The sequence below is a fragment of the Gambusia affinis genome, linkage group LG11 (assembly GCF_019740435.1).
Source record: "Gambusia affinis linkage group LG11, SWU_Gaff_1.0, whole genome shotgun sequence".
Taxonomy (NCBI): domain Eukaryota; kingdom Metazoa; phylum Chordata; class Actinopteri; order Cyprinodontiformes; family Poeciliidae; genus Gambusia; species Gambusia affinis.
In genome coordinates this window covers 16,626,235-16,653,424 of record NC_057878.1, presented here as the reverse complement: position 1 = coordinate 16,653,424, position 27,190 = coordinate 16,626,235, and the positions used below count along the sequence as shown (strand labels likewise).

The 27,190-nt window shown below is 37.2% G+C and overlaps 1 protein-coding gene across 2 annotated transcripts; it reads right to left on the bottom strand.

The window, feature by feature from the left end:
- Positions 1-93: 93 nt before the first annotated feature.
- On the bottom strand, positions 94-26,880 carry csrnp3 (cysteine-serine-rich nuclear protein 3). 2 transcript variants are annotated; one of them, XM_044131344.1, is made up of 6 exons: positions 26,661-26,880; positions 25,108-25,148; positions 8,493-8,661; positions 5,651-5,910; positions 5,011-5,307; positions 94-3,480 (listed from the first exon to the last, which is right to left on the bottom strand). In XM_044131344.1, exons 3-6 carry the CDS (start codon positions 8,653-8,655, stop codon positions 2,341-2,343), a joined length of 1,860 nt encoding a protein of 619 aa, XP_043987279.1. In that variant the 5' UTR covers positions 8,656-8,661; positions 25,108-25,148; positions 26,661-26,880; the 3' UTR covers positions 94-2,340. The 2 variants fall into 2 exon arrangements, with proteins under 2 accessions (XP_043987279.1, XP_043987280.1); XM_044131345.1 differs by lacking the exons at positions 25,108-25,148; positions 26,661-26,880 and adding an exon at positions 11,614-11,994.
- Positions 26,881-27,190: the final 310 nt, after the last annotated feature.

Genomic DNA, 27,190 nt, shown 5'->3' with positions numbered 1-27,190 from the left:
CAAACTTCTACAGTACAGACAATGTTCATTGAAAATGTTTCATAACATCATATTTTATAAAATGAAATTGAAAACATGTCAAAATACAACAACTGAAAGTTATGTAGGCTTTATGTACAGTTAAAAACATAACTTGGAAAAACAAAACAGACCATTTGTGCAAATCCTATGCATTTCACCAAATATGAAACAGAATTAAAGAAACCAGGCACATGAAGCGTTACAATTCACGTAAACTTGCATGAACAAAAAGTCAATTTTAACATATCAAGTTACTTCATAAGACTTTTAGTAAACCACAATAAATACATATTTCAATTAACCACGCGTAATAAATACAGAAAATTGAAACACAGTAATCCTAAGTGGGTGCAACGTCTTTAAGAACCTTCCCACACTGTACACATTGGCACAATTTCTATGCATTATAGGCTTGTGTTGATGAAACTGATAACTTCAAAGTTATTTGTGGACTTTCTGGGAGATCCCATCTAATGAACAAATGACAAAGATTGAATGCTAAACTCAGTAAATTTGAATGCATATTTAAGCTTGAAAATGGAGCACATTCTTGTATTTATGCATGAGCAAGGACTTAATGGGCTTCATTTGAGCTTTTCCATAATATCTTAGAATTCTACTGAATGTTGAGCACTTCAGTTTCATTCGGTCAATATTTACAAATGCCACTATTTACACATTTTAAATGAACTGGCTTCATGCCTAAAATGATCCAATAGTTCAACTTATAATGCTCATAAGATCAATCCTATTTAAAATTAGACTTTGATTGTCAACTCTGTGTAACTATTTACCTGAAGAACAAATCTGAATTCTGCAAAGTAACTGTAAATGAAAAGGTTATTCTATGCTGTTTTAAGAACTTATCTTAAAAAAGAAAAGCCCAATCATGCCTATTGAACCTCCTTTAGTTATTGCAGCAACAATAACTAAGGTGTAAATTACACCTTAGACTGTGAGGTGTCATTTAATCATTTTAAATCAGCCTTTCCTTTGGTATTTTCACTAATGACTGTAGCATTTGTAGACAGAAAAAGAATTGTTTCTCAACTAAAAGAATTCTTTTGAATGTACCGAATGGATGTATGGACACTTGGTAGAGGCAGAGGGAAAAGGATAGAATGTACACTTTTTTTATTTATTTTTTTTTATTTTTGAAAGATCATTGATGTAGAAAATGTGGGTGAGCGCCATGGAACAGAATAGTCCACACCTGCCAAAAAGTCTCTCTTCTGGAAATGGGATCCCCCGAACCCTGAAACAACACGAAAATTTTTTTAAGGAATGGAACAACCATAAAAATATGTTTGCCATGATAATAACCTCTAGCTTAAGAAAGGAATCAACACCCAGACTAAGGTGACTCAGTTGTTGAGCAAAAGGCTTCTCAGAGGAGACGATGTGTTTTCTGCATTCCATACGTAATATTGTTGCTCTTCTGCACCTTGTGACAGCATTTTTGTTTGCTTGTGCTCCCTTAATTTTGCACATGAACAATGTTTACTATTGTAATCTACAAGCTAGAACCAAAGGTACAAAATGGTATATGCCCTTTGAAAAACTTTCTGTTATCTTCAAGGAATCAAAGGTTTTCTGGATTATTTAAAAAATAAACCAAAAATTTATCTGCTGCAGCTGCTAATTGTGTATGCAATTTTAGTATAGAATTGTTTTAAACATATGATTTGGTCATTAATAACCAAAGACGTGCCACTGGACCCCAAATAGACTAAGCGCACAAATGATCAAAATGACATGACTGGTCACTTGGATTTAAATGAATTCTGAAATCTTATGATTTTGAAGACATAAAAGAAGATAACTGTACATTGTTAATACAACTTGCTTTGTTAATGGAGGCAATTTTTCATTGATTTCCAAATGGCATGCATATTTTTAGGAAAACATTTACAATATATATAAGGACACACTTATAATTCAGTCACAATAAATAAAACTGAAATTTTTTTGCACATACAGCAGACAGAAGTTCAATCTACAGTACAATATTTGTTTGAGTTCTGCAAATACAAGCTACATTGCACAGTATGACATTAGTTGTATTTGTATTTTTTATATTGTCTCTTGTGTTTTGGAGTTGAGCACGAACACAGTAATGGAGAAACCTGCATTTGTCAACAGTACCACAAAAGTGTTTCCATCACAAACCTATGGCTTAAGAGTTACGGATGAAAAATGTAGTATTATTTTGTAAATTGCTCTGAAAGTAGTTTTCAAAAAAGGCAATGAAGATGTTCCATAAAAGTATACCATAGTCGAGTTCAAGCGAGGATGTAATAATTAAAAGCTTGAGGGCTTTTAATTGGCTGTGACCTCAGGGCAATGGTCTGGTAAAGGGAGTTTCTTAGTATTGTTTGATAGTAAGGTTACATCAGGATGTTCATTAGCACTTGATTCTTGGGGTGGTTGTTCTGCTGCCATACTGATGATGCCGTTACTGCTGTATGACTCCTGGCTGTTGTTGTTGTTAAGGTAGTTTTGAAACTCTGTCTGGTTCTGGTTTTTGCGCTGCTCTACAAACATGGCCTTGGACAGTACCTTGGTGTTTTGGTCAGGTGTGTAGCAGCACAAAGTGGCAGCGGGACCGCCCCCATTCAGATTACGGTGGTGACTGGTTGTGTACTCCTCCTCTGAATTAGAGTAGCCCGTGAATTCCCCAGAGGTCATGCTGAACGGTCCTTGGGCCAAATTGCTATTGTTTGCACTGACCGGTTCTGGGAATGCTAACGCTTCCCTGTAGGACTCACTGGGCCGACTTGCATGGACATTCGAGTCGGCACTGGAGCTCCCCAGCTGACAGTAGTCAGCAGAGGAAGAGTTCATTATGTAAGGATTTCCATTTATATGGTTATCATGACCCACGGAGCCATCAGTGTAGCACATCACCGAGGACATTGGCACCACCTCAGTGTGAGAAACTGCTAGAGGCGTCATGTCAGCCTCATAATTCTCCGACTTCCCTGCAGGTTCCTCTTCATCCTCTGAGTCGCTATTTGCAAAGCTTTGTGTGCTGGAATCAGACAACCCGCTACATACGCTGCTGCTGTCCTCCTCATCTTCCTCATCATCTTCGTTCTCCTCCTCCTCTTCTTCTTCCTCTTCTTCCTCATCCTCCTCGTCTTCATCATCCAGAGGCTCCTCCATCTCATCTGCAGAGTGCAAGTGCATTGCAGCCGTCTGTGGGACAGCATCAGACAAAGAGTACTCCAACCTGTGCTGCGACTGTGTGAACAGGTTCCCGTTCCCCATGTCGTTGGTTTCCCCGCAGTAACCATTGGTCTGGGAGGTTTGCTGCTGTTCGCGGCTCTTCTCCAGCTCCAGCTTCATGATGGTGTGCAGGAAATGGGTTCGAACCCGGATAGGATTAAACTCTACTCTTCCAGTTGAATTGCTGCAACCTTCTTTTGTGCAGCCGCATGGAAATGACATTCGATCCACCTGGGAAAAATGCAACACTGTGATGCATGCCTTCTCTTAAATTATTTTTCTGTCCTATAATGTTTTGTCATCAGTCAAGCATTTTTCTCTAAATAGACAGCACCCTTCACAAATATGGGCAAAAAGGTTGTATTTTATATTGTCATTTAGTGCACTAACATAATCTCTCACTGAAAAATTAGGAAAAACTCAACCTTATATTTAAATTAATTCAGTGGGAAGGTTGACCTATATTATGTAACACCTGTTTTCAAAACCACAGTTGCCTTTATCCCCTTTTTTAACTGGACAGGACCAAATCTACACTTTGGTCAACGCTTTGCATTATTTCTCATTTGTCCAGAATCCTGGGTTTTGACTTTTCTTTTAAGCCTTTCTCAAAGGGAGGTTTTGGGCAGATAATTGATTTTGTACCTGGTAAACAATCTTTCTGTTTAGTCATATACTTTGAATCATTATCCAATTGAAAGATCAAATGGAAACTCGTTTTTTGTTATCTGGAAGAGCCATTTCTAATTTCTTTCCAACAGATTGTTATCCAAACTCTTCAGAAATTTGAAAAAGATTATGATGCAATATAGTGTAAGAAGGTTCCCTGGGCCTCTGGATAAGAAACGGATTCACAGATCTTTCACCATTATCCTTTATGCCCATTGTTGGTCAGCAACATTGGGTGGTTCATCAGAAAATAACAAGGGGATATTTTTTTAATGCCCATCTTGTTTTCTACATATTTAGCTCATATTCCACCTGTAATTTTTGTCATTGTGTTTTCAGGACTTTGTGTAATCCTGAAAACAATATTTCAGGATTTGGCTCCACTTAAGATCCCAGAAGCGTTTGTGTCCATTTAGAATAGGGTGGAAAATGTTTTTGATATACACATCTAGTGGTATTTATGAAAACTTAGTAACACTAAGGTTGCAACTTGCTTTCACAATTCTTTAAGTGAGCTATCAGAATTTTATGCCGCATACCATCTTTACTATTTATGAGGAGAAGATGAAATCATGTCCTGGTCCAGCTCCATTTGCCATTGTTAATGTTTTTTTTTTTTATTATTATTTTTATTTATTGAACATATGGGCACGTTAAGGCAAAAGCTTCAGTGTTGTAATCATTTTCCAACTTATGAAAGTCAACATAACTGCCTTGTTTTCTATTCTTTCTGATTTTGTAGAATGGCAATTCTAAATGGACACAACATATTTAAGTCTGAGGCAAAATAAAGTAACAAGTTATTAGTGAAAGCTTCTTAGCCCTCATATCAGCTTTAAAATAACTGCATTTCATCATAACTGTGACATGGGAGAGTTTGGTAAAAACTAACTTAAATGTCTTGGGGTTGATTTTTCACCCTACTAAATACATTTTATCAAATTAAAAAGTCAAACTTTTATAAATCTTTCACTGTGAGAGTATGCTACTGCAATAAAAGACTCAATAATTTTAAGAATTTTTACATGCTTACAGGGTCTGTCAAGAAATGTGTAAAGATTCTGTGTAAAATATGTATTTTGTGGAATTTACCTGACACTTGATCCCTGCAATGCTGCAAGCACACGTCTCAGGGTCACAGAAAAGCCTGCAGTCGCAGCCACAGTCTTCTCTGGACATGCGAATGGCTCTGAGTTCATGCTTCTCCTCCACATCAATTTTCTTCACGCCTGATGAGCGTAGCAGTGCCCGCCGCTTTTTAGTAGTAAGAGGTTGCAAAAAGAAGTACTCATCTACCTCTGTGTTGTCAAGATCAATGTCGTCATCTGAGATGTCTTCTGTTGTGAGCGTGTTGGCCTCTTCTGACTCCATTGTGCCATTCTTAGTCAGCTGAAAAACAAGATTGGAACACGTCCAGGCACTTAAAGTATCAACTGTTTACCTAACGTCTCCATTTACTTTGAAGATTTAGTTTTGCTAAAAGCTCCAATAGAAATTTTTGGATTGGCAACTCTGTAAACAATTAGGATGTTACAAACTAAGTCAACACTTTATATTTTTAAGAAATAGATTGCTATGCCAAAACTAAATGCAGCAACAAATTGCCTTAAATCCCCAGATTTAAGGCAATCTGACAGAATGACAGAATGACTTCTGTCTGCTGAACAATATAATTACAGGCATTTATAGACTGAATTGTTTTATTTTTAATTGACCCATAAAAAGCTTTTACCTTTAGCTTTATTGAGTTGAGTTTCTCTTCCTTCAAGTGATCTTTGAGCATATCTCTGTGGATCCTCTCCTGCTCCAAGGCAAACTCTCCCAGGGAGTACTGTCTGACCCAGCTGTGCCTGTTGGACATGCCCAGAGTGCTGCCACCCTGGCTGGGCACACTGGTGAAGCCCTGCCGCCGGCTGAAGTAGTACACGGTCACATTCTCAAAATGCACCCTTCTTGCCCGCAGGCGCTTCTCCCGCTTCAATATCGAGTCAGCTAAAAAGGGAAAACAGTGATAGTAAAAACAAACTATGAAATCCAAATAAATTGTAAATTATATGTAGAGCATGCAGCATGGTAATTTTTGGCAGAAGAATTATTGATACTAAAGCTAAACACAGTGTCAAACATTCATAAGCACTACTTTGTTTTGATTATTTACAAGCTCTCTCATAAGAACACTGCAATAGCTGTGATAAATGTGTCAACATAAACTGCCACAGAGTTTATATTACAGGAATTCTGAAATTTAGTGGGGGCTTTTTCTTGCTGTTTTTAGCGCTACTTTGGACTCCTCCACTTGACGGGCATTTCCGGTGAGTCTTTTTATAGAGTTCTACAAGGGGGAGGTGCAAAAAGGAGGGTGATTTAGGAGCATAAATTATCCTCCGCATGGCCCAAAGAGCAGAGCAGAGCAGAGCTCGTTCACTCAGAAGCAGCATTCCCAATGTTCAACCACCAACCCCCCTCCTTCAGAGAGAAAGGACAAATAGAAACCATCTGGTTCCTGTAGCTCTCCGTCTCCTACAAGAAGGACAATGCTTTTTATTACAGATGTAAACTGTCATACCTTCCAAAGGAGAAGCACAACTTGGTCACAACAAAATCAGGTAAAAGGGACCAATTTTGAACATTGTTGTGTTGGGAGATTTTAAGCTATTTCTCTAAAAGCCTAATTACATCTTAGGTGAAAATCGTTTTTTTTTTGTTTTTTTTTTCACACAAATATTCCTTACGCCATTGAAGACTTTGTCACCTTTGACCTGACTGTTCTTTAAACAAGTTGCAGATGTTTTTTTTGTTTTTTTTCACTACATCATCAGAACAAGAAAATATGAAAATAAAGGCAGTCAAATCAGTCAACTGCTGACTTTAAGCAGCTCCCCACCAACCGGAGGATGCAGAGGGAAAGTCTACATTTATTTCCCCATACTTCTTATTTTCATTATGTAGATATATTGCCAAATTCTCATTCATTTAGAAAAAAATATTGGCAGATATTTTTCTTTTTTTTTGGTTCTTTAGAGATGTACTCAGAAATTAATTTTGCAACTGGATCTTTAAAAATAGTGATTGTGCTAAACCTAAATGTGAAGCAAGAGAGAGTGAGACTTTCAGCAGGTAACAGGAAGGTATTCTATTTGGGAAATGCTGAATTTGAAAATGTTGGCAGTCTCTTGGAAATCAGAGCTAAGGCAAATATAATCCCACTAGAGCAAATATACACAGATGTGTGATTATGTGTGATTATAAATGACTTACTTCATTTTCAGTTCTCCAGCTAACAAGCATATGATTTATGTGCCAGAACAGAGAAATTCAATTTGACTTTATAGCAATATGTGAGATTTTGTGACAAAGGAGGACACGCACAGGATATGAAAATACATAATTTGATTTCTGAAGAAGTTAAGAACATTTTTAAACTGAGGTGGTTTGAGGCTGCTTGTCTCTGTTTTCAATTACTGCAAAGTAATTTTGTTTCCTCCACTGAATTAAGATGAAACATCTATCAGCATGTTAGGAGTATAGTTCTTAAAAATCTGACCTCAAAAGGAAGACTTGTCAAAGAGATAGTCTATTGATCTATGCCGTTATATTTTTTTCAGCAATATTAATATTATTAAGATAGTACAGTAATAGCAACTATTGTAAATTCCATCAAACTAATCAGTAAAACCTCCCCATTTCTATTCTCCACATCATTAGAAAAGCATGCAATGGTGACAGTCTATGAAATATTATGTTCAAGTGTTTATTTGCAATGCACCTTTGATTAATCAGCCAAATGAACTGCTTGCATTCAGTCAAGTTTGGAAACATACACAGAATTAATTTATGTCAATGAACATATATTGTACTTTTGCTTAGTTTAGAGTGCAAAAGCAGCACTCCAAACTGTACCATCACTTTTTCAGGTTCGCTAATAATTAATTCTTCTTTATTAACACCTGACCAATCACTTTTTTTCTTGTCCATCCCATTATCTCTAGTGACCTTTGAACAGTTCCAACTGGTTTTATTTAGTATGGCCAAGAACCTAATTGATTCAAGGACCTTTTCTTAGTAAATACCACTATAGAATTCATTTGTAGTCCTCACTATGACATTTCTACAGGATTTGTCTCTAAATTGGCTCAAAATAGGACTACTTCATTTAATGATATGCTGTTTGTGTACCTCTTCAACATTTTTCTAAGTATTATAAAGTCTGTGTAAAGCACGACCACACAAAACTCGAGATCCGCTCATTCATCTGCTTAGGCCTGTAAGCTGATGCTGCTCCTAATGAGCGAGGCTGTGGCTGTGCATGCTTCCTCTTCATCATCAGCACCAGTCTCCTCACAGCCACAGCACTATATCTACAAATGTTAGCTCATTCAAAGATGCGTAGATTGATGTTTAACCTGCATCTTGTAATACCTGTGAGCTACTACATTAGTTTGGTTGTGAGAATCACACCATTTTTAATACAAAATAAATAAATAGTATTTTTTTTTTTCTCGATGGGAAAAGATCCTTTTGCTCTCAATAGAACAACAGAAATCAAAGGATGTATTTAAAAGAAACAGACTCACGGGTGAAAGGACCTGAAGTTGAGGGGTTAACGCTGTCGCTGCTATCCCCACTTTCACTGCAGGAGACCTCATCATCAGACTCCCGCACAGAGGAGCTTGGGGAGGAGGAGGCTTCCACCTCCTCAAATTTTCTCTTCAGTATTCCGCTCATGGCCTGCCGCATCTGCACCTGAGCGCAAGAGACAGCAAAAGGGGGCTGCATGTTATTTAATACCCGGTTTAGGACCTTCATAATCCTCAGCTCACTCAATTAGCCACCAACCCAGACTGCCCCCACCCCCAGCTCCTACCTTCACCCACCCACGCAAGCACGCGTGCATGCACACAGACGCGCACACACACATCCAGTCTTGCTTGCTGATATTCCAGCTTCCAGGCAATCCTTGGGTCATTGATCACCTTGGCACGAAGGAGTAGAAGGGAAATAGTGAAGCTGCTAATTACCAACTACATCTTCCTCACAAGAAGTTAATTCTCCTTTTTGATTGAGAGGTTCAGGGGAAAAAAGAGAGAGACTTGATCTATTCACCTTTCACTGGTGACCATCATAACTAATGTTAAAACACAGTGTTAATATGAATGTGTTGTATATATTTCATATTAACTGAAAAGAAATTTCTAAGTACGTGGACACATGTTATTATCAGTGTCAATTCTGAATTGATTTGCAGATGTGTGCTTGTGTTTGTTTCCCATACAGTGCAAAACAAAATCTTCAACAAAACAATACAGTTAAATGCAACTAATTTCTTTGTAATTCTTTTATTCGTTTATATGATTTAAAAAAAATTCTACGACTACTGTAGCACAAATAGCATCAATTTGTGTACATCTGCAACATGCAACATATGTTGTTGCGTCCCTTATATAAAAGAATTACTAATAGCATTTCTTTTTAATAACCAGGACAATTTACACCAAAAAGTGTTTGAAACAAATACTGGTTTCTCAACTGTTTCTTAAAAATTTCTATCCACAATTGCTGGTGAAAGAAAAATTTTACTTCTCATGCCGTGCACTTTTGTTTTCAACTTTTATGTAAATACAATGAAGCCAAGATTCTTCTGTAGTTTTACCCTAGTTTATAGCACCAGGGGAAGCTTATTACTGTCCATGTTTATAACCTCTTATAGGAAAATTGCAGCAGCCAGAGTGCCAGCACTATTTTCATACCATATTTGCCATGCACACACTCTGGGAAAAAAAAAAACAACTGCTTTTATCAATTCAAATGTTTGTCATTGGCACGTCATGCAAAGGATTTTGTCAACCAAGAGTCCATTAACTCCCCTGACTGATGATGCAATTAGACAAATAAACAAGAATAGGCTCATCAGTCAAATACACTAAAACTAATTACTGTCTCATTTAATCTGCCTCTAACACTACTGCATGGCAGACATCAAACACTGCATCATTTTCAATTTAGTTTTTTTTTCTTCCTCAAAGCATTCAGACAGAATGCTCAATCCTTACACAGCTTGCAATATACATACAACTGTATAAATGTAGTCATTAAATATAATAAATATTTAGGCTTTGTTTTCACTGTTTTAACAGTAATAATTACATTTTTAAATCACAGAACTGTGCTGCTGAGGTACAGCGAGGCTCCCAATGACTGGCAGCTTCTCCCTGGTTGCTTTCTCTCTCACCCTCTCTCTCAGAACCTGGAATCAGTAGAGACGTCGTGCATCTTCAGCCAGTCTCCGCTCTGTCTATCTGCCAGAGCAGCTTGTGGGGGAGTTCCATTCACAGACAGCCTTGCTGTTTCATCTGAGCTCTGCTATCAAGTCATTACAGATGCAAATTTGGTCGGTAAGACATGCTGCCTGAGAGAGAAAACGAGAGAGAGGTGCAACCAGGAAAGGGAGGACTAGCTCTGCCAGCCAGAGGGTCATTGTTCCCTGGAGGCTGCTGTGGCATGGCATGGCCAGCATTTGGAGAACCTCCAGAGTCAACAGCTTTACCTACAACCAAGGAATGTGAGGCAAGAAAGTCAGTCAGGGTAACCTCACTGAGTAAATCTCTCTTCATGAAGAATTTATAATAATTTGAATAAGAAACAGACAGCGTTATCCTGAACTAGATGCGGTTTATTCTCAGCCCATGGATACTGAAGAGAAAAGAAAATTTGCTGAAAAGAAAATGAGCCTCTTGCTTCTGAATGAGAAACACTAGGACAGATTAATGACAGATTAAATAGCTCATTACATAATTCTCAAAAAAATCTGACTTAAAAAAGCTTCTGATCTCACATGAAAAATTAATTGCTTTCACTAGCCACTTCACACCTTGGCAAGCAGGAGTGGAAATTTCCAAGAGAGATGACCTGTGCAAATTCTAGCCCATTTTGTACTCAGGGTCTTAATTAGATACCATTGTTGGAAGCGTGTTTGTGTGCTTAGCCCTCAGCTAATGCTGCGCTCAGGCTTTGATATCAAAAGTGGTTTCCATGGAGATTCTAATGTACTCTCTCGCAAATAGTGCCTGCCCATATGGCCCTGCTTCCTGTGCTACATACCCTGTGTGAGGGACTCTTAGCAATAAAGAGCAGTCCATACGTACAACCCCTCCTGGTTTCATCTGCATTCTATTGTGCCAGTATGAAAACTTCAGTGGGGATGACATCATAAACCACAGAACTGTGGGTGATCCAAGGCGAACCTCTTCAATCATGGCTAAATAAAAACCAGAGATTGTTGCACTTCTCCAACAGCCCTTTCTTTGTCTCCACCGCATTACCACTGATCACAGCTCGGCAAGCACACACTCTTCTCAAGCCCAAAGAAATTAATGCAGCAAAGAAAAAAAAAATGCTTGGAAAAGCCCCTCCCTGTGTTTGACTCTATTTGAACACATATTAAGCCGGACATCAACTCCCATCCTCAATCAACAGTGGTCCCAGTTCTCCAGCACACTTTCATCACAAATGTATTTTGTTTCTCTTCATCATTCACAAAGTTAACAGAGAAAGGCTCACAGCGCTCATCCAGAGTGATGCCAACAAGCCTAAGGGATCTGGAGCAAGTCATGACACATCAATCCTACTGTGACCACTTCTATGTGTGTGTCGGGGTGCGTGCGTGTGCGTGTGTGAGCCCTCACAGGAACAACTGACCTGTATCCACTGGCCGAGTGTGACTCCTCTCACCTCTTCTCACAGCGCTACAACCACCCAGTCACAAAGGTGGCCACTCAGAGAAGGTGAAACATGATGAATGGAAAGATTCTCATTTTGTCTCAGCCCACTGACTTGCAGCGACCCCTGAGCTTCCCGGGCATGAGAAAAAGGGAGAGCAGAGAGTGCAGGAGGTTGAGGGAGACGAGTAATTTTCCAGCTCTGCCTGCGTTGTCGGTAACATATGCTTTATTGTTGCGAGACGACAGTCTTTCTCACTTCAACTGCCTCTTCTGTCATTGTGTTGCACTCTCCCTTCGCTTTCTATCTTTGGCCGCACAAAGGCTCATTAGCTGCAGCCGGGCTGAAAGACAGGAGCCTGACTGGAGCAGAGAGTGGAGCAGGGAGCAGAGGCAGCCTGTGAGATCACATGGGTGGGATGTTTGAGAGAGAGAGAGGCAGAGTCAGGCGTGCTTCTGCCTCTGCTGTCTGCAGATATTTTTACCAACACAGGGAGGGAGGAGGACTAGGAGGAGACCAAGGAAGGAGAGTTATTGGTGTGTGGGGTAGAAGGAGCAAAATGTTAAAGAAACTGATGAGAGGAGGTGTGTATGAAAATGGGGCAAGGAGTTTAAATAGGAAATGCACAGATGAGGGGATTTAGTTGGGAATGATAAAGATAAGGAGGGAGTAATAGGAAGTGTGGTTGGATAGATGAAAAGAAAACCATCTGATGCCAAAAACATCTTTGAGAAAAGAAGAGAGGGTGGGGTCTCCAAAAAACAAGAACCCTTCCAATCTCTTTTGATCCCATCCTAAATCAAATCAGTCAACAAAACACACGCTGGTTCAAATGCAAATAGCCTTCTATAAAAATGTTTTCTGCACAAACACCGTCTAGCTGGAAGAGATTGACAAGCAAATGTCAGCGTAAACCACTTCATCCACAGGAGATGGGATTTGTCTGCACCAGAGTACATGTGCTCCTGATGATTCCTATGCCAGGACGTTCTCTTGAAGAGTTAGTGGGGCCCCGAGTTGTTGCAGTCAAAGAGCCACAATTCCTTTCTTGCACTCAGCTGGATCTTATGTCAACATAAAAGGTCCAGCACTTCCTCTTTCAGGATAGAATTAAGCTTTGACATTTTTCCCCTCTTATAGAGAGTCCTGAATTACAGTCATTACAGACACATGGCAATTCCAAGCCACAATTACACCACACCTTAAAGTGCAAGATGGCAAAGACCCAGCCTGGCCATTGCCTTCGTGCTCAATTCAACTCAATTCTCATCTCCTGTACTCTGTCAGGGATTTCTCACATTAAGCTGGATTTCTCTGGCTGAATTTCAGCGGGGCCAATCGGCAAACAGAAGGAGGTGTCATGAATGATTCTGTCGATTTCTGCACTGTTTTAGTATTGTAGTCTGTGTATAGTTTGGCAATAGCAACAGAGGAAGTGAATAAAGCCAAATATTTAGCAATTAATGTCAAAACAATAAGAATGTATGAGATAAGACATTTAATTGCCCTACTCCTCGTAGGGTTGTTTACAGAGTTTGCAATTTTCAGTAAGCTTCATCAAGGTGGTGGATTACACATGTCATAGCCAAACATTAATGATTGGGTAAAATGAGATCCATTTATTTAAAACTTCAACATAGTCCATGTTTCCAGGAGGCAATTAATTCTTAATAGCCTAGGGTCCAGATCCTCTGTCCAAAGCAAAGCATAGATCAAGGGACTGGTTTTTACAAGGCTAGCAAATATCAGTTTTTCTTCTGCATTTACTGCATACGCCAGAAAGAAGGTTATATAAAAAAGAAAAAAAGAAATATTTAATGCTATCAAAAGTTGCAAATAGAACTTACTGGTGTTACATCGTGACTCTTTAAAACATCTTAACTGTACAGTTTCTATTTTCTCATGCTATACATCCTCTCTATTAACCTCGCCAAGTCTCAGCTTTACTTTAATGCATTTTTGCCCGATCAATACATCATGTCTGTCCTGTAATGCTGCCAATTACATCAGATTGTGGTGTCATATTAGAAATAACATGTTTTGCTTTCAAAAGGCACTACAGATGTCTCAAATTTGACCTTTAATCTCTTCTGACTGTTTTTCTCCAGCTATTTCCTTGCTAGACTAGAGGTACAGTCTAGCAGTCACTCTTTGATGATAGAGAGTGAATTACCACGTGTGTTATTATAGGCCTTATAGGAACTCTCCTAATTTGGTCATCTGAAATTCCAAGAAGCTTGAAGTTCCTACAAGATATTTTTTGTTGGCACATTTGGACATGTGCTCCATGCCGTCCAGTAACATTCTTTGAGTACATGTCACATTCTGTTGTTCTGATGGACTCAAATGCCAGCAGGAGGAAGGCAAAATCACACTAACAGACTGAACTTCCATAAATATCACATAACAGGGACACACAACACAGGGGCATGGAAAGCAATCACAGAAGCCAAGATGAAGTCAATCATAAAGGGAAGAATAAACAAAAGGATGAACAATATTTGGAACAAAGAGAAGGTGATTATCATTGATAAAATGTGTTGTAGCTGTGATAGGAGCATGAGTCAAGGAGCTTAGGGAAAATGACTGACAAAAAAACAGAACTCAGACAAAACCAAAGTAAAAGTCCAAAGGAGCGTGTGAATATTTTTATTTCCCTTTACTTTGCCTATTTGGTTCCGAAAGCAATTAAAAGTGAGAATCTAGACATCTACACCCTAAACTAGAAAGGAGGCGTGCAAGTTGGTTCTGTGAAAGGAAACAGCTCATCTGACCCCACTGGACACATTTTTTTCTAGTTTATCGTGCCAATTCTGATGCTGAAAACTGATTCATCAAAGCTATTCCCAAATTTTGAGCAGCTCCTTTTAACTTTAACCTCTCTGAGTAGAAATTAGACTCAGTATTTGGCTGAAAAATTCCTTGCTTTCGACTTCTGAGATAAATTCTGAAGTGTTAGAATATTAGCCAGTTTAAAAACAATTTAAGCCTTCTATTGCTGGCTGCCAATCTTCCCCTAGTGGTAGATTTTACAGTACAATTAATGCAATAATAACTGATTTTGGGTTTAATTCTTTGTTTTTGTTTAAAAATACATACAAAAAATTTTTTGTTTCCAACAACAATGAACTCTTGCTTCTCTTTTTCTCATCATATGAAGTTTAATATTTAGTCAAAACGTTGATAAATTATCTTTAAATGATTTGAAAAAAAATCTTCTCCTCCTGAGAATTACACCAAAATCCCCTTGTTTCTTTTCTATGTGATGCAAACTTTAAATCATCCCATTTATTAGCAGTTGCTTGTCTGGTTGGCTGTTTATACCTGACATTTCAGATTACAGTGGTCTTTTTTTTTAAACATGTGGTTTGCACGCAGGAAGCAAGCGGAGGAGTACAGACTGTACACTGACAGAGCTCGCTGAGCTCTTTAAACTCACAGCTGGCTATTACTGACGAATCAGAATGACCACAGAAGCATTTCAGCAACACAGCAGTGCACATGCACTAACTCTACAAACAGAGACGCAAAGCCATAAAGATTTTGCCTTATACATTTCTGGCATAAACATAGCAATACATTTTTATTCTGAAAACTATAAAAACACTATACTGTACATTACATGGACACTAAATGGCACAAGCTACTCAGGCTAATGGAAAGCTGCTGTCCTTTTCAGCATCACGCTTTCCTAAATTATCACTTTACAGTTATTGTGTGTGCCTCTCTCTTTAAAAAAAAAAAAATCAATGCCCCTGACTTAGTCATGCTAATACACAGGAACATGAGCCAAAGTGATTCATTCCTACTGGATTTCTGTTGTCTAGTAACAGGGAAGACTGTGTAACTTAAAGTAAATTTTACTTTGAAATTATCATGTCAGTTTTAAATTAAATTAAATTATTTATTTATTTTTTGATAATTGTATAGTTAGCTTGGACCGACATAAATGTATACCAGGTAGTTTGTAACAGCCATTTCAATGCTGTACACAAACTAAAATTTTTTAATTGATTTGGAGTTCATTATTCTCTTGCAACTCTTATGCATACAACACACAGAAAACAGAAAACAAGATGTAAAATAATTTCTAAATCCTACTGCTGCAAAGCATCTCTGTCAGAAAGTCTTCATCTACTTGATACCATCTAAATCCCAATCGGTTCTTTGTAAATTATACTTGAAAAAAATCATCCTGCTTCTGCAAACCTATGTATGCGGCATTTTCTTAACTCTCCTGAATCTTTAATATATACTGTCCATTATTTAAGTGAGTTTAACATCAACCTTTTCTTTACTAAACACTCCAGGGGGATATGCTATTAAACAGAAAGAGAATGAGCAAAAGCATCTTATGGTACAGTGGAGGTACTGCGATGCTGTGGGGTTCCTTTTCTTCCAAAGATGGCATCATGTGTGCTTTGAAATACTTTGAGATTTCATATAAAAACATTTTACTCTCTTGCCAGAAAACTCAACATAGGACATATTTCGGTAGTTGGTCTTTCGGAAGGATAATGCGATAAGAGCGGACACAAGACTATACGAAGATAAAAAAATTGTGTCCAGTTAGCAAAAGGTTATTAAAAGTTTGGATATCAAATATTTTCTGTATGAGACACCACAATAAAAGAAGCTTGTCCTAAGGTATCTAGCACATCTTAATAATACCAGTAAATTTGTTCTGAATGTAAAATATGTTTTGTTTGTTACTGTAATTTTTTACTCCAGAATCTTTACTGACAAGTTTTAGTATAATGTCTTATCTATATTTCCTCAAACATATGCTGCTCTATTACATAAAAATGTAAAACATGAGCTGGAGCGATGGCATTTGTTACACCATTGCACCAGCGACGGTGACCTATATTTGCTCTCACTTCGAGAGGCTCCATCAACTGACAGAAGAAAATTGAAGACAGCAGGCAAAAAAAAACAGACAAACAAAGGCTTAGAGATTATCTAATTATATACGTAGAGCCATGCTGCAATTGAGGTAATTTGTAAAGTGTGGCAAATAGACAGTAAAATGTGGAATATAAGATATCCTAACAAAATCTATTATTTAATGGAGCAAAAAGGAGCAGGAGTGTTTTCCCAGTCATTCAGACATAATCAGCATCATGCAGTCTGGGTGTGTATTCAATAAAAATACAACATTTAAAACCTACTTTAACAGCACAGTCTGAATCATTCCACCTGGCTTGTTTATCACCTTCATTACTGTTCTTCTCTAACCCAGTAATGCCACATTATGTTCAAATACCACAAAGTCCAGATGGCAGATTATTTGATATACTGTATTGCAGTCATGATAAAAGAAAAACACACAGAAAAAATATTTCTGTATCATGATAAAATAAACCTAACCTGATACTTGAATATTAAAATATAAAAATAAAATTAAGTTAATATAACAAATTCACACTGATGTTCTCATGGCAGATAAGAGATTTTTAATTGCACTCATTCCAATTTAAACCTAATTACAATTGGAAGCAACTTTAGGTTTTTTTTAGAATGATGCTGTCAAGAAAATTTATATTTGGCATGTTAACAGTAGCCTGTAGAGTTTGAAATGCTGCTCATCATTTTCATTTTACCATTTCAAATTTGTTAGGAATGGGGGTGTGTGGCCCTTATTGGACCACCAAAAACTGTTTCATGTGAGCTGCAATGAGTGCTTGAATTACTCAAATGATTTGATTAAAAATAAAATCCTCAGGGCAAAATCTCTTGCCATGTGTCTTCATTTCCTATTTTATTGTGCCCTGTGCTGATGTGTTTCACAGGCAACAGTTATTGCAGTTGCACAACACACTTCAGTGTACCTTAACTATGATGGAAAGAGACAAGAGATAAGGAGAGGAAAACCTGAGGAAAAAGACCCAAAACATTTCAGGGTTTGGGTCTCTGTCAAAAAACATTGAAGCAAACATGCTGTACAGTGAAGCGAGTTAGCTTAACATCACAGGGTGGTGCCAACAACAATTTCGCAAACGCATGTATTTCTGAATAATGAAACCTGCAGGGATAATCCATCTATTGTCAGAGCTACAGGCTGATGGATCATCCTGAATCACTGAGACACAACGTCTCATTTTTCAAGAGTGACTTGTTTAAAGAATTGTACAATATAAAATACAATCTGTTACAAACTAATGTTCTCCAATATTATAGAACCCAATATTTCAAATCAGTGTCAAATTGGGCATATTAAGCAAAATAAATTTTATCATGTACCTTTACCATCATGAAACAATGCTCCTAACAAGCATTCCACAATGCTAAAAATAGGTAGAATTGTACAAAAAGCTTTCAAAATTACTGAACTTACTGTATGTGGTAGTATGTGGTCTGTGTGTCAATGTGCACAGGAATACCTCTGATGTAGAAAAGGTTTCTGATTTGTGAAACCTGTAAGTTGTGAAAACAAATATTAGAGATTCTAAATGTTTTCAAAGGTATTGCTAAACAATTGTATTTTATTGTTTTCTTTAACTTGGTGCTGTATATTATGTTGTATCTTTTATCATTACGTCTTTATTCAATGTGCTTCTGCCAAGTGACCATGTCATCAAATATGGCCGGACACAAAGTGCTTCTACAGTGATGCGGTGCACAATTATATATCCCCGATTGCTTTGAAGTCTTTTCTTACATGAGAATAGTCAATATAGTATAATATGCAGTTAAAACTATGTGAGCACAAAGAAAAATATTACAACTTCTCATCCTCATAGCCAGTCTTAGGCCATGTGTTGCTCTCATCCATCACGGATGTCACACTCTACCATAAATGGTAAAACCAAATGGCACAGACAGGAGGAGAGAGAGCGCGAAACTCAGGTCTCAGCTGGACTCCCCTGAGGAAAGGTTGTGGCCTGGATGATTATGCTGCTACAGATGATGTCAGTGGAGGATCCCAGGCACTGACAATACACAAAAATATTTATAGAATATTAATTTTGTGGAAAGTTAAGGCAGCTTCTTCCACTATACATGTACGAAGCTGAGAGAACAGGGGATAACAGTCCTAATGAGCACTATAATCATAAGGTTTTTGGATCTAGGTATTAAATACGAATAGATGCATTTGATAGATAATACAAACAGCTAAAATCAGTATAATAATCAATAGTAGTGTAGTGAACTTCAACAATATCACTGAAGCGTGATTGATAAATTTATAGATCATCTGTGTTTGCGTATGTCCTTTCGAATGTACAAATCATGCAAATAAATAATTAGCGAATGCCGAAGCCTCTTTTCTCATTTGGCTTTGGAAGAATTGCACAAGCTAAAAATAATAATAAAAGCAATCTCCAATTAAACACAAAGGAGGAATTGAAGGAAACATTGCAGCATCTACAGATTTATGCAAATGAGATTTTCACATGCGCTCAGTACAATTGTTAACGTGCACTGTGCCTGAGGCTGCAGACAGATCTGCTCTGCACACATGAAAGAAGGAGAGGGAAAGGGGTAGAGGTTGTGGAGGGAGGTGGGGGGCTGTTGGTGGAGAGAAGTGAGCCCCCCCACGGCCCCCACCCCCACAGCCCCCTGTTCAGCACTCAGCACGAATCAGAGCTGCAGCCTGGTGACGCCTGCTGCAGCCTCTCCTCTGCAGCTTCAGCGCTCATTGATTTGTTCTTCCTCCTCTTAGAAACAATAAAGGAAGCATGGCTGTTGATTAGCCACATGACTATACACATGCAAGATTTTCACTGTAATATCTTATTAAATCAAGAGCTGGAGATGGCGGACAGGCTCTTGGAAGGCCGGCATATATTTGCATTCGGCTAAATAACTGATATTCTGTGAGGAACTTGTTGATAGTTTTGAGCTCACAAACTTTCTGATTCCTGACGAGGTTGTGGTTTTTAGATAAATCTTTCACACCGCAATACATTAGCATTTTTTTTTTATGAAACATGCCTAAACTAAAGCACTGTTTCGTCTCAGCTGCCTTTTGTTGTTACAATCGGTGATCAAAATACAAAAAACAGCAGACAGGCAGCATAGCAGACGCTTCGCATTCAGCCAGAAGTTTTGATTTGCTGTAATTTAAGTCTCACGCTGTCGAGGCATAATCAGGTACTCTCACCCTCATGTCAATCACAATGCATGCCTAAATTATTCATAAGCCTATCATTTATTTATGACTATATTTTCCCATGCCGCCTGAAAGTTAGCAAAAGTCAGCTCACTGGCAGAAACAGAGCTGCCAAAGCCTTTCACAGAGACGCAGGCCTGCTTTTATCTTTCACACAGGCTGAGGAAAGCTGTGGGATGTGGAGTTCACATTCCGCAGTCAAGCCTTATCATTTATATATAGCCAGTATCATGGAGAGATCTTGAATCATTTTTTATATGCAAAATATCCACAGTTATCTGAGAGAAATTGGGAAGTAGGGCAGCTCTCACTGCTATTAAAATGTATCATGAATTATAGTCAGATTAAAAACCACAAGCGACAGGAACTACTTAATGATGTGAAAAGTGTTGAGGGTTAGTATCTTAAATTCTACAATTAGGGATGAATGTTTTGATTCTTGAAAAGAAAACACAGTCAAAATCTTGACTTTGAGATTGTGAAATTGTCTGCCATTTCAATAATTTATAATAATTGCAATAATGCACATTTTTTAAATAAATGATAATGGAAACCAGGGTTTGTAATTAAGATGTTTATTTATATAGTTACCAGTTTTTATCCACCAAATGTAGCTCACACAGTGTTGCTTTTTGATATGGTTGTCTACCCAGAGTGGCATTATGAGGCATAACAGCTAAAACAATCAATGACGGTAATTTCATAGGACTAATGATAATAGGACTGCATGGCACAGCAATTATTAACCCTCATGCCTTGCAAGCAAAAAAAATGTTGTATCTGAAACTCAGGCTGTGGTCTTTCTGTAAGGCGTTTGCGTGGGTTTTCTCTGGGTTCTCTGGGTTCTCTGGCTTTCTCTCACTGTGCAAAAAACAGACACATCAAGTTAATATGCATCTCTAAATTGCCCTTAGGTATTAATGTGTGCATAGCTGTCTTGTGTTTTTGTGCTGCCATGTAATGGACTGCTTGCTCCTCCTTTGTTGTTTATAATATAAGGAGAGTAAGATGACATTGCTGTACACTACGGTTGATAATGTCTAATCAACATTTGCTCTTCTCTAGTTCAAAATCTTACAAATGTTGACTGTTCACACCTAAACTAGATAATTATACGCAGAAAGAATAAGGCGATAAACCCTTTATTCTTTTGTTGCTTTTTTGGCTCTAGATCAGGACAAGCTCAGATATGAAAGTATGTAAAGAACAATTTAAAGCATATACAGTGGTCAAAACTGAACTGGATTTGTTTTTATGTGCTGTTCAGCCTTTGTTGTTTAGCATCTTTAATACATATTTACAGTACATTGTTGCTTAATTTGCTCGTTTCTCTGTCTTGTTAAGCTGATCATTATTTTGTATCACATTAATCGTAAAATACCAGCAGTGTAAATAACCAATAGGACATGAGTGATGGTTAACAGTGAGCTGACAAAGGCAGATATATATATATATATACACACCCTTTTGGATTTGCAGTCTTTCCAAATAGGTGTCATGGCAACATCTCAGGAAAGAGCGATCTTGAACCATGAAAACTCAGCACCGCTTAGCCAGGAAGGAGCCAAACACACAAAAAGAGTCACATCAAAAGCTCCTAAATTGGAAACATGAACCCTGCGGAGACTCGCAAAGCTGCTCTGCAATCTGAAAGGTTGATATTAGTTCACACTCAACCTTTGATGAAAATGTACTTCATCAATGCAGTTGCATACATTTGGGGTTTCTAATAAAGAAAGGACATAAAATGTGATGTGACGAATAATAGAAAGCACACTGAATGGGAAATGAATTACTGAGAGGCAATTAATTTTTTTTCTCTCTTATGTCACTAATGACTATATAAAGTGATTCATAATACCTCCCCTTGTCATTAGGGGGTCCAAATTTACCTACTTGATAGCGAGTCAAATAAATCTGAATGTGGATGACATTTTATGTTTCATCAAACAGCAACAATTCTGGTTTACCTTTAGTACAGTCAAGCACTCATAAAATTCCTTGATATTAATACATAATATGCATATCAATTATTTTCTTATAGTTTTCCACTGGTTAACTATTTAAATATTTGAAGCCAACAGAAATAATTAAAAGAAATTAATCCACTACTATTGTGTTGGGATTTTTTTCTAGTACCAATAAAAGAAAAACATAAAGGAATGTTCTCCATTTTAACATGGCCTTATGGCATTTATTTACTGAAATATCAAAACTGCAGGTTGAAAAGCACACGATTAATTTGTACAACTCCACAAATTTCCAAAATCATAAAACAGCTTTTCAACACAAATACCTGAAGTCTAATCTATAACCCCTCTTCAAAATCTTTCTGTAAAGGTGAGACCCCTTGATTCTTATTTCCTTAATCAAAGGAAACTGAATGGATTCACCCATGCGTGGGAAGCTTTGTATCCAGACAACTCAGCCACATTAGCCTCCTGATGTGAGATTCTGCTTAGTGCTGTTAAGCCATGACACCTTCTCTGTGAATTTTTAATGAAAAAATGTACTGGTATCAAGCTTAAGCCATCTGTGCTTAGATTTGCAATGCTCTTCACAACTGAATCACTTCTTCAGGTACGACGATGTCTTAATTGACCCGCTTTTTCATGAGTAAATACATCTACTTAATGTTTCAGTTTCCTTTAACTTTGTGCCACAGGTACTAATTAAATTCTGCTCTAAGGAGATGGCTGGGTGCAAACTGACTGAGAAAAATGGATGGAAAGAGGAAGTCACAGTATTAGAAAATGAAAAAACTCACTTACCAAAAACACACAACAGGTATGAAAAGGCTTTTAGGATTGTTTAACCTCCTGTTGCAATACAATTGCAGCACTGCATAATTTCTGACAGAAGCAGCTGGCAAATAACCAAACACAATACCCCTGGCACAATATGGCGTGTCGGGGCTGTGTTTCTGCAAATGTACACAGTTTAAGAAAAAGTTCAGCAGCATCGTCTTTTTGGCTAAAAGACAAATTTTTGTCTTTCGAGGCACACGTTAAGTCCAAAGTTCCAAAAGTCATCCAACATTGTCAAAAGCCAAAATATAACTTCCAAGTCCTGAACTGTGAATATTGTGTCTCAAATATTATAATTTATCAAATTTATCATTTAGTTACAGTGCTATTTTATATTAAAGTATTTGTTAATGCATTAGTTATTAATGTCGCTAATGATATTTATTTATTAGAGGGTTTTAACTTAAATATCTTCATAAACAGACAAATAAAACAAAAATATATGCTAAATACTAACCAAATCACCAAAAAAAAAAAAAAAAATTATGATCCAAGGGATTAATTTAACATATACTTTTCAAGAAAAGTGTCTTTTTTCATGGAAGGAACTAAGATGTAGAGAGTTAATGATGAAAATAAAAGTCTTTCAAGAATGTGGTTCTAAAGTTACTTTCCATCCATTAACAAGGAATATAAGCACACCTGATAGATTTATTAATTGGTTATTTAGAAAAATTCTCATGAGATGGTTTATGGTGGCTATTTTAAGTCATTATTTAGGGTTTGCAAATATAATTGTGTGTAATAATTTGCATTTGAATATTTTTCATGCATTTGTAATTATATTAAGACCTGGATTTGGACTCTTCAAACAAAACAAATATTAGCATCATTTTGGATTGTGTGAATAGCTGTTGTTCACAATTTCTTGAACATTTCTGAAACAAAGAACAAGCAAAGGTTTTCATAAAATAAAATTGTTCTTACTGTCAAACTAACAAAAAGTAGATATTAATCATCAGCCATGACTTATCAGTCTACTGGTAAATATGAATACTGAAAGGATTTAGGTATTGCTGCTTCTCTGACAGTCATTTTCAATCCATGTTTTACATCATATAGTTTCTCATTACTTCATACTTTGTAAAAGGAAATTAAGTTGCCTGATATAATATAATATATAATTTTTCTCCAAGTGACATGAACTGTATTGCAGTCTGCGTCTCTTCTGTAGCTTTATTAAATGTTTTGTGAGATGTAGGGATTCTGGGTAGCTTGTTTTGAATTGAATTAATGCTATTTAACTTATGTCTATACAGAGGTGGTTAGTATCTACCGTAGTTAAATTTACTTGAGTAACTTAATGAAAAAAATATACTTTTAGAAGTATTTGTAATGCACCATATTTTTTCTTCTGCTTAACTAATGTAATTTTTGAAGAAATGCTAATTTTACTTGATTAAAATTTCTGGCTACTCTACCCATGTGAAGTTACTATTCTAAATGAAAAACAAGCACATTTTATCCAAACCGCAGAAGATATGTCTGGTGAGACTTTTGGTTTGTTACCAAGATGAGATTAGCCAGTTGTGCCATTTGTGATAGTGAACAGTAGATATTATCACTACTTTGCACTCTCCTAACATCTATGTACTGTAAACATTGATTTCAAAGGTTTTTATGTTGTGGAAAACAGAGATTTGGTCTAGCTGCCATGGTTTCTTTTAAGACATGTTGAAAAATATTCCAGAAATAACAACAAAACTTATAAATGCAACAAAGATATGAAATAGACACAAGCGCTACTCAAATGTTGCCCTGAAAATATGCTACTTGATCTCATGCTTCCCTGGGGAGATACTCTGCCTAAAATGAAGAAGAGTATCTCACCTCACCATGCTGAATGCTTGAAGTTAGAAGTATTGTCTCACTGATGTAACTAATACTTTAACCACTTGGATGTACTCAAAGACTATATGGAGAACTGAACTTTAAACCCAAAGTGGTCAGGTGATTATGTCATTGTGGTAAAAGCAACTTACTCTGCTCTGTTACACAGAAAACACAATCTTAAACCCTTAATCTCAACGCAAGTACATCATATAAAACAGGAACGCATCATAAGCAGTACTCATACTTCTTGTGCTCCATTTCATCACAGTTATAAAACATGCCTATGTTGTCATCCATGCAAAGATAAGGATCTGTGTGATAACAGTTTTCATGTTACATCTGAAAAATGTAATTCAAAAGAGGAAAACTTGAAATTCATATGAATGTCCAAATAGATACCAGTTAAAATTCAATGCCTATATTACAAAAACAAAAACATATTTAGCACAACACTTGGGGAAAAAAATGGCTTTTCTTTTTATCTTTGTGAAATCAGATGCATCTCTTGTGTCAGTGAAACAGCTGTCTTTATTGACTAAACACTTGTCTGCTCCAACATCACACCCTGTCCCTGTTATCAGCTAGTCTATTGTGGCATCTCAACAGTTGTGTGAGCTTTGAATACCATCCATCTCATGGGGATAAATTCAGTATGTTAATGGGTTTTGAACGTCGATGATATAATTTTCAAACAGCAAAAACAAGATCTGATCTTACCTTTAGCTAAACGTGTTATAATGCGACAGCCCACTTCTGTTCTGTGGAGAACAGATAAGAGAAACACACACAATGTTTGTTAATACCTTTAGCACGTCTTAAACTATACAGTTGATAAAGAGATTATGCACACTGTGGCCCTGGGAAATATGGCTTATTCTGTTTGTTTCTGCGTCTGATGTGAAGTGCTGCAGAGAGACACTCGGAGTAATTATGCTATAATGCTCTCTGTTATCACAAATGACAGTACAAAGGCTTTGTTAGGAAAACTTTGCCTTTTCTGCATTGACATACAAATGACTGTCAGAGCATCTTCTTAACTGTATGAGAACCAACCTTCATTTTATTCCTGTTTGTGAGATGGAGGTGGAGGAAAAGCAGGGGTGTCCCCAGAGTGTCCCTATCCTCTTCCACACAGCACTCTGTCTCAAGCAAGACCCTTTTTCTACTCTAATCAGGATTTAAAAAAAAAAAAAAAAAAAGAGCAGCTGGCTATACACTGCTGACTGTGTTTCTTGGCATCCCAGGTAAAGATATGTAAAAAATAATTGGCCTATGTTCAGTTTTGTGGAAGAAGCCCGGATGGTTTTTTGGGAGGGGGTGGTTTTTGTATGTAATAATATTTTTAGGATTTAATTCCAGATACAGTGCAGTATAACTTTTGGCAGATAGTCAGTTGTTCATACTATCATACTTAACAGCAGCCATGCAGCCTTTCTTCAACATGCTAGTCTTTTGTTTTACCTTATTTAGAGTTTTTGAGTTCTCTAAAGTTGAATACTGTTCTCACCTATATTTAGCCAACTACCTTTTTTGCAACATTAAGACCAAAAAAAGTATTTTTTAGGGATCCCTCACAAACAAGAAGTTGACATTGAAATAACATCCGATGGTTGTTATGAAAACTTAGAAAGAGTCTGTTCCCTTGTCTTTCCCATTTTGAAGATTATTTAATATAATGGCAAAATCTATTCATTCTAATAAAATGCAAGACACAAATAACATAAAAACCCTTTTTGAGTTAATTTAATCTTAAATAAGTTATTTTTTATTGGTTAGATTTATGCCATAATTTATTTAGTTAAACATTTTATTTATCAACAAGAGATTTTGAGTTAAACATGATATTGAAAAATCTTTCATTTGTCTATTAAACAGGTTTACTTGGATTACCAACACATGCAAACACCTTTCTTATTTCTAGTACCTAATTTACAGATGTGTGCTCTAAAATTGCTTTCTAAAAGACAGAAAGCTTTAAAATGAATCCATGCTGGTTTCACTATATTACAGTCTGTCTGTTGAGTCAAAAAATATAAGAAGCAATGACCACAAAGTGACAGCTGAGGTGTGGTGCCTGTATAGCTTGACAAATGGACCACTTAGGAATTGTTCCCTGCAGCATTAAAAAGTAACAAACCAGCAGAAAAAGCACATAAAATACTTGAAGCCACAAATAAAAGATGTAAAAGAAAGAAATTATGAAAAATCTAATTTACCTTATATCAATATGTTTAAATGCAGGCCTGTCACCTGTAATCGTTCATACTCACCATTCATTTCGTTATTATTATCAGTATCCTTCTGCCTGACGCTCCATGAAGCTCTGAGAGTTCATATTTTTTTTCCCTTCCACCATGATCCAGTTTTACCTTGCAGAATCCTTTATTAAGCAGAAAGCAGTGAACCTAGAGCCAGTTTCCAGCACAGTATACTGGGCTGACCGGTGCAGCTGTCGCATACAGTAGTGCTTATACAGGCACTTCTTCCGGCTGCTCGGGGAACAATGGTGCAGAATCAGACCGACAGCTTCACGGACAACGTGACTCCTTTTGACCAATCAGGGGCTTTAAACCAGGAACCAGCCGCAAGAGAGAAGAACACTGGAGGCTCCGCGCAAAACCTCCTCCAACAATCACACGCAACATGACCGTAATCAGGTAGTACTCCTTGGTAACACAGGGTCTGCTGGCAATTTTAAATTAAAATACCTACAAAAAACGGAACATTTATTCATTATAGACTGCAGCATGTTTGTGTAATTTATGTGCTTTACAGCTACATTTTTTTTCCCCACTTAGAT

Bases quoted from the DNA above. Each gene is read 5' to 3' on its own strand.
- csrnp3 (XM_044131344.1), bottom strand. From the start codon at position 8,655: ATGCGGCAGGCCATGAGCGGAATACTGAAGAGAAAATTTGAGGAGGTG. The intron at 5,911-8,492 runs GTGAGTCTGTTT...TTCCCTTTTTAG, and splicing joins AACTTCAGGTCCTTTCACCC to CTGACTCGATATTGAAGCGG. The intron at 3,481-5,010 runs GTAAATTCCACA...CATTTTTCCCAG, and splicing joins TTGCAGGGATCAAGTGTCAG to GTGGATCGAATGTCATTTCC.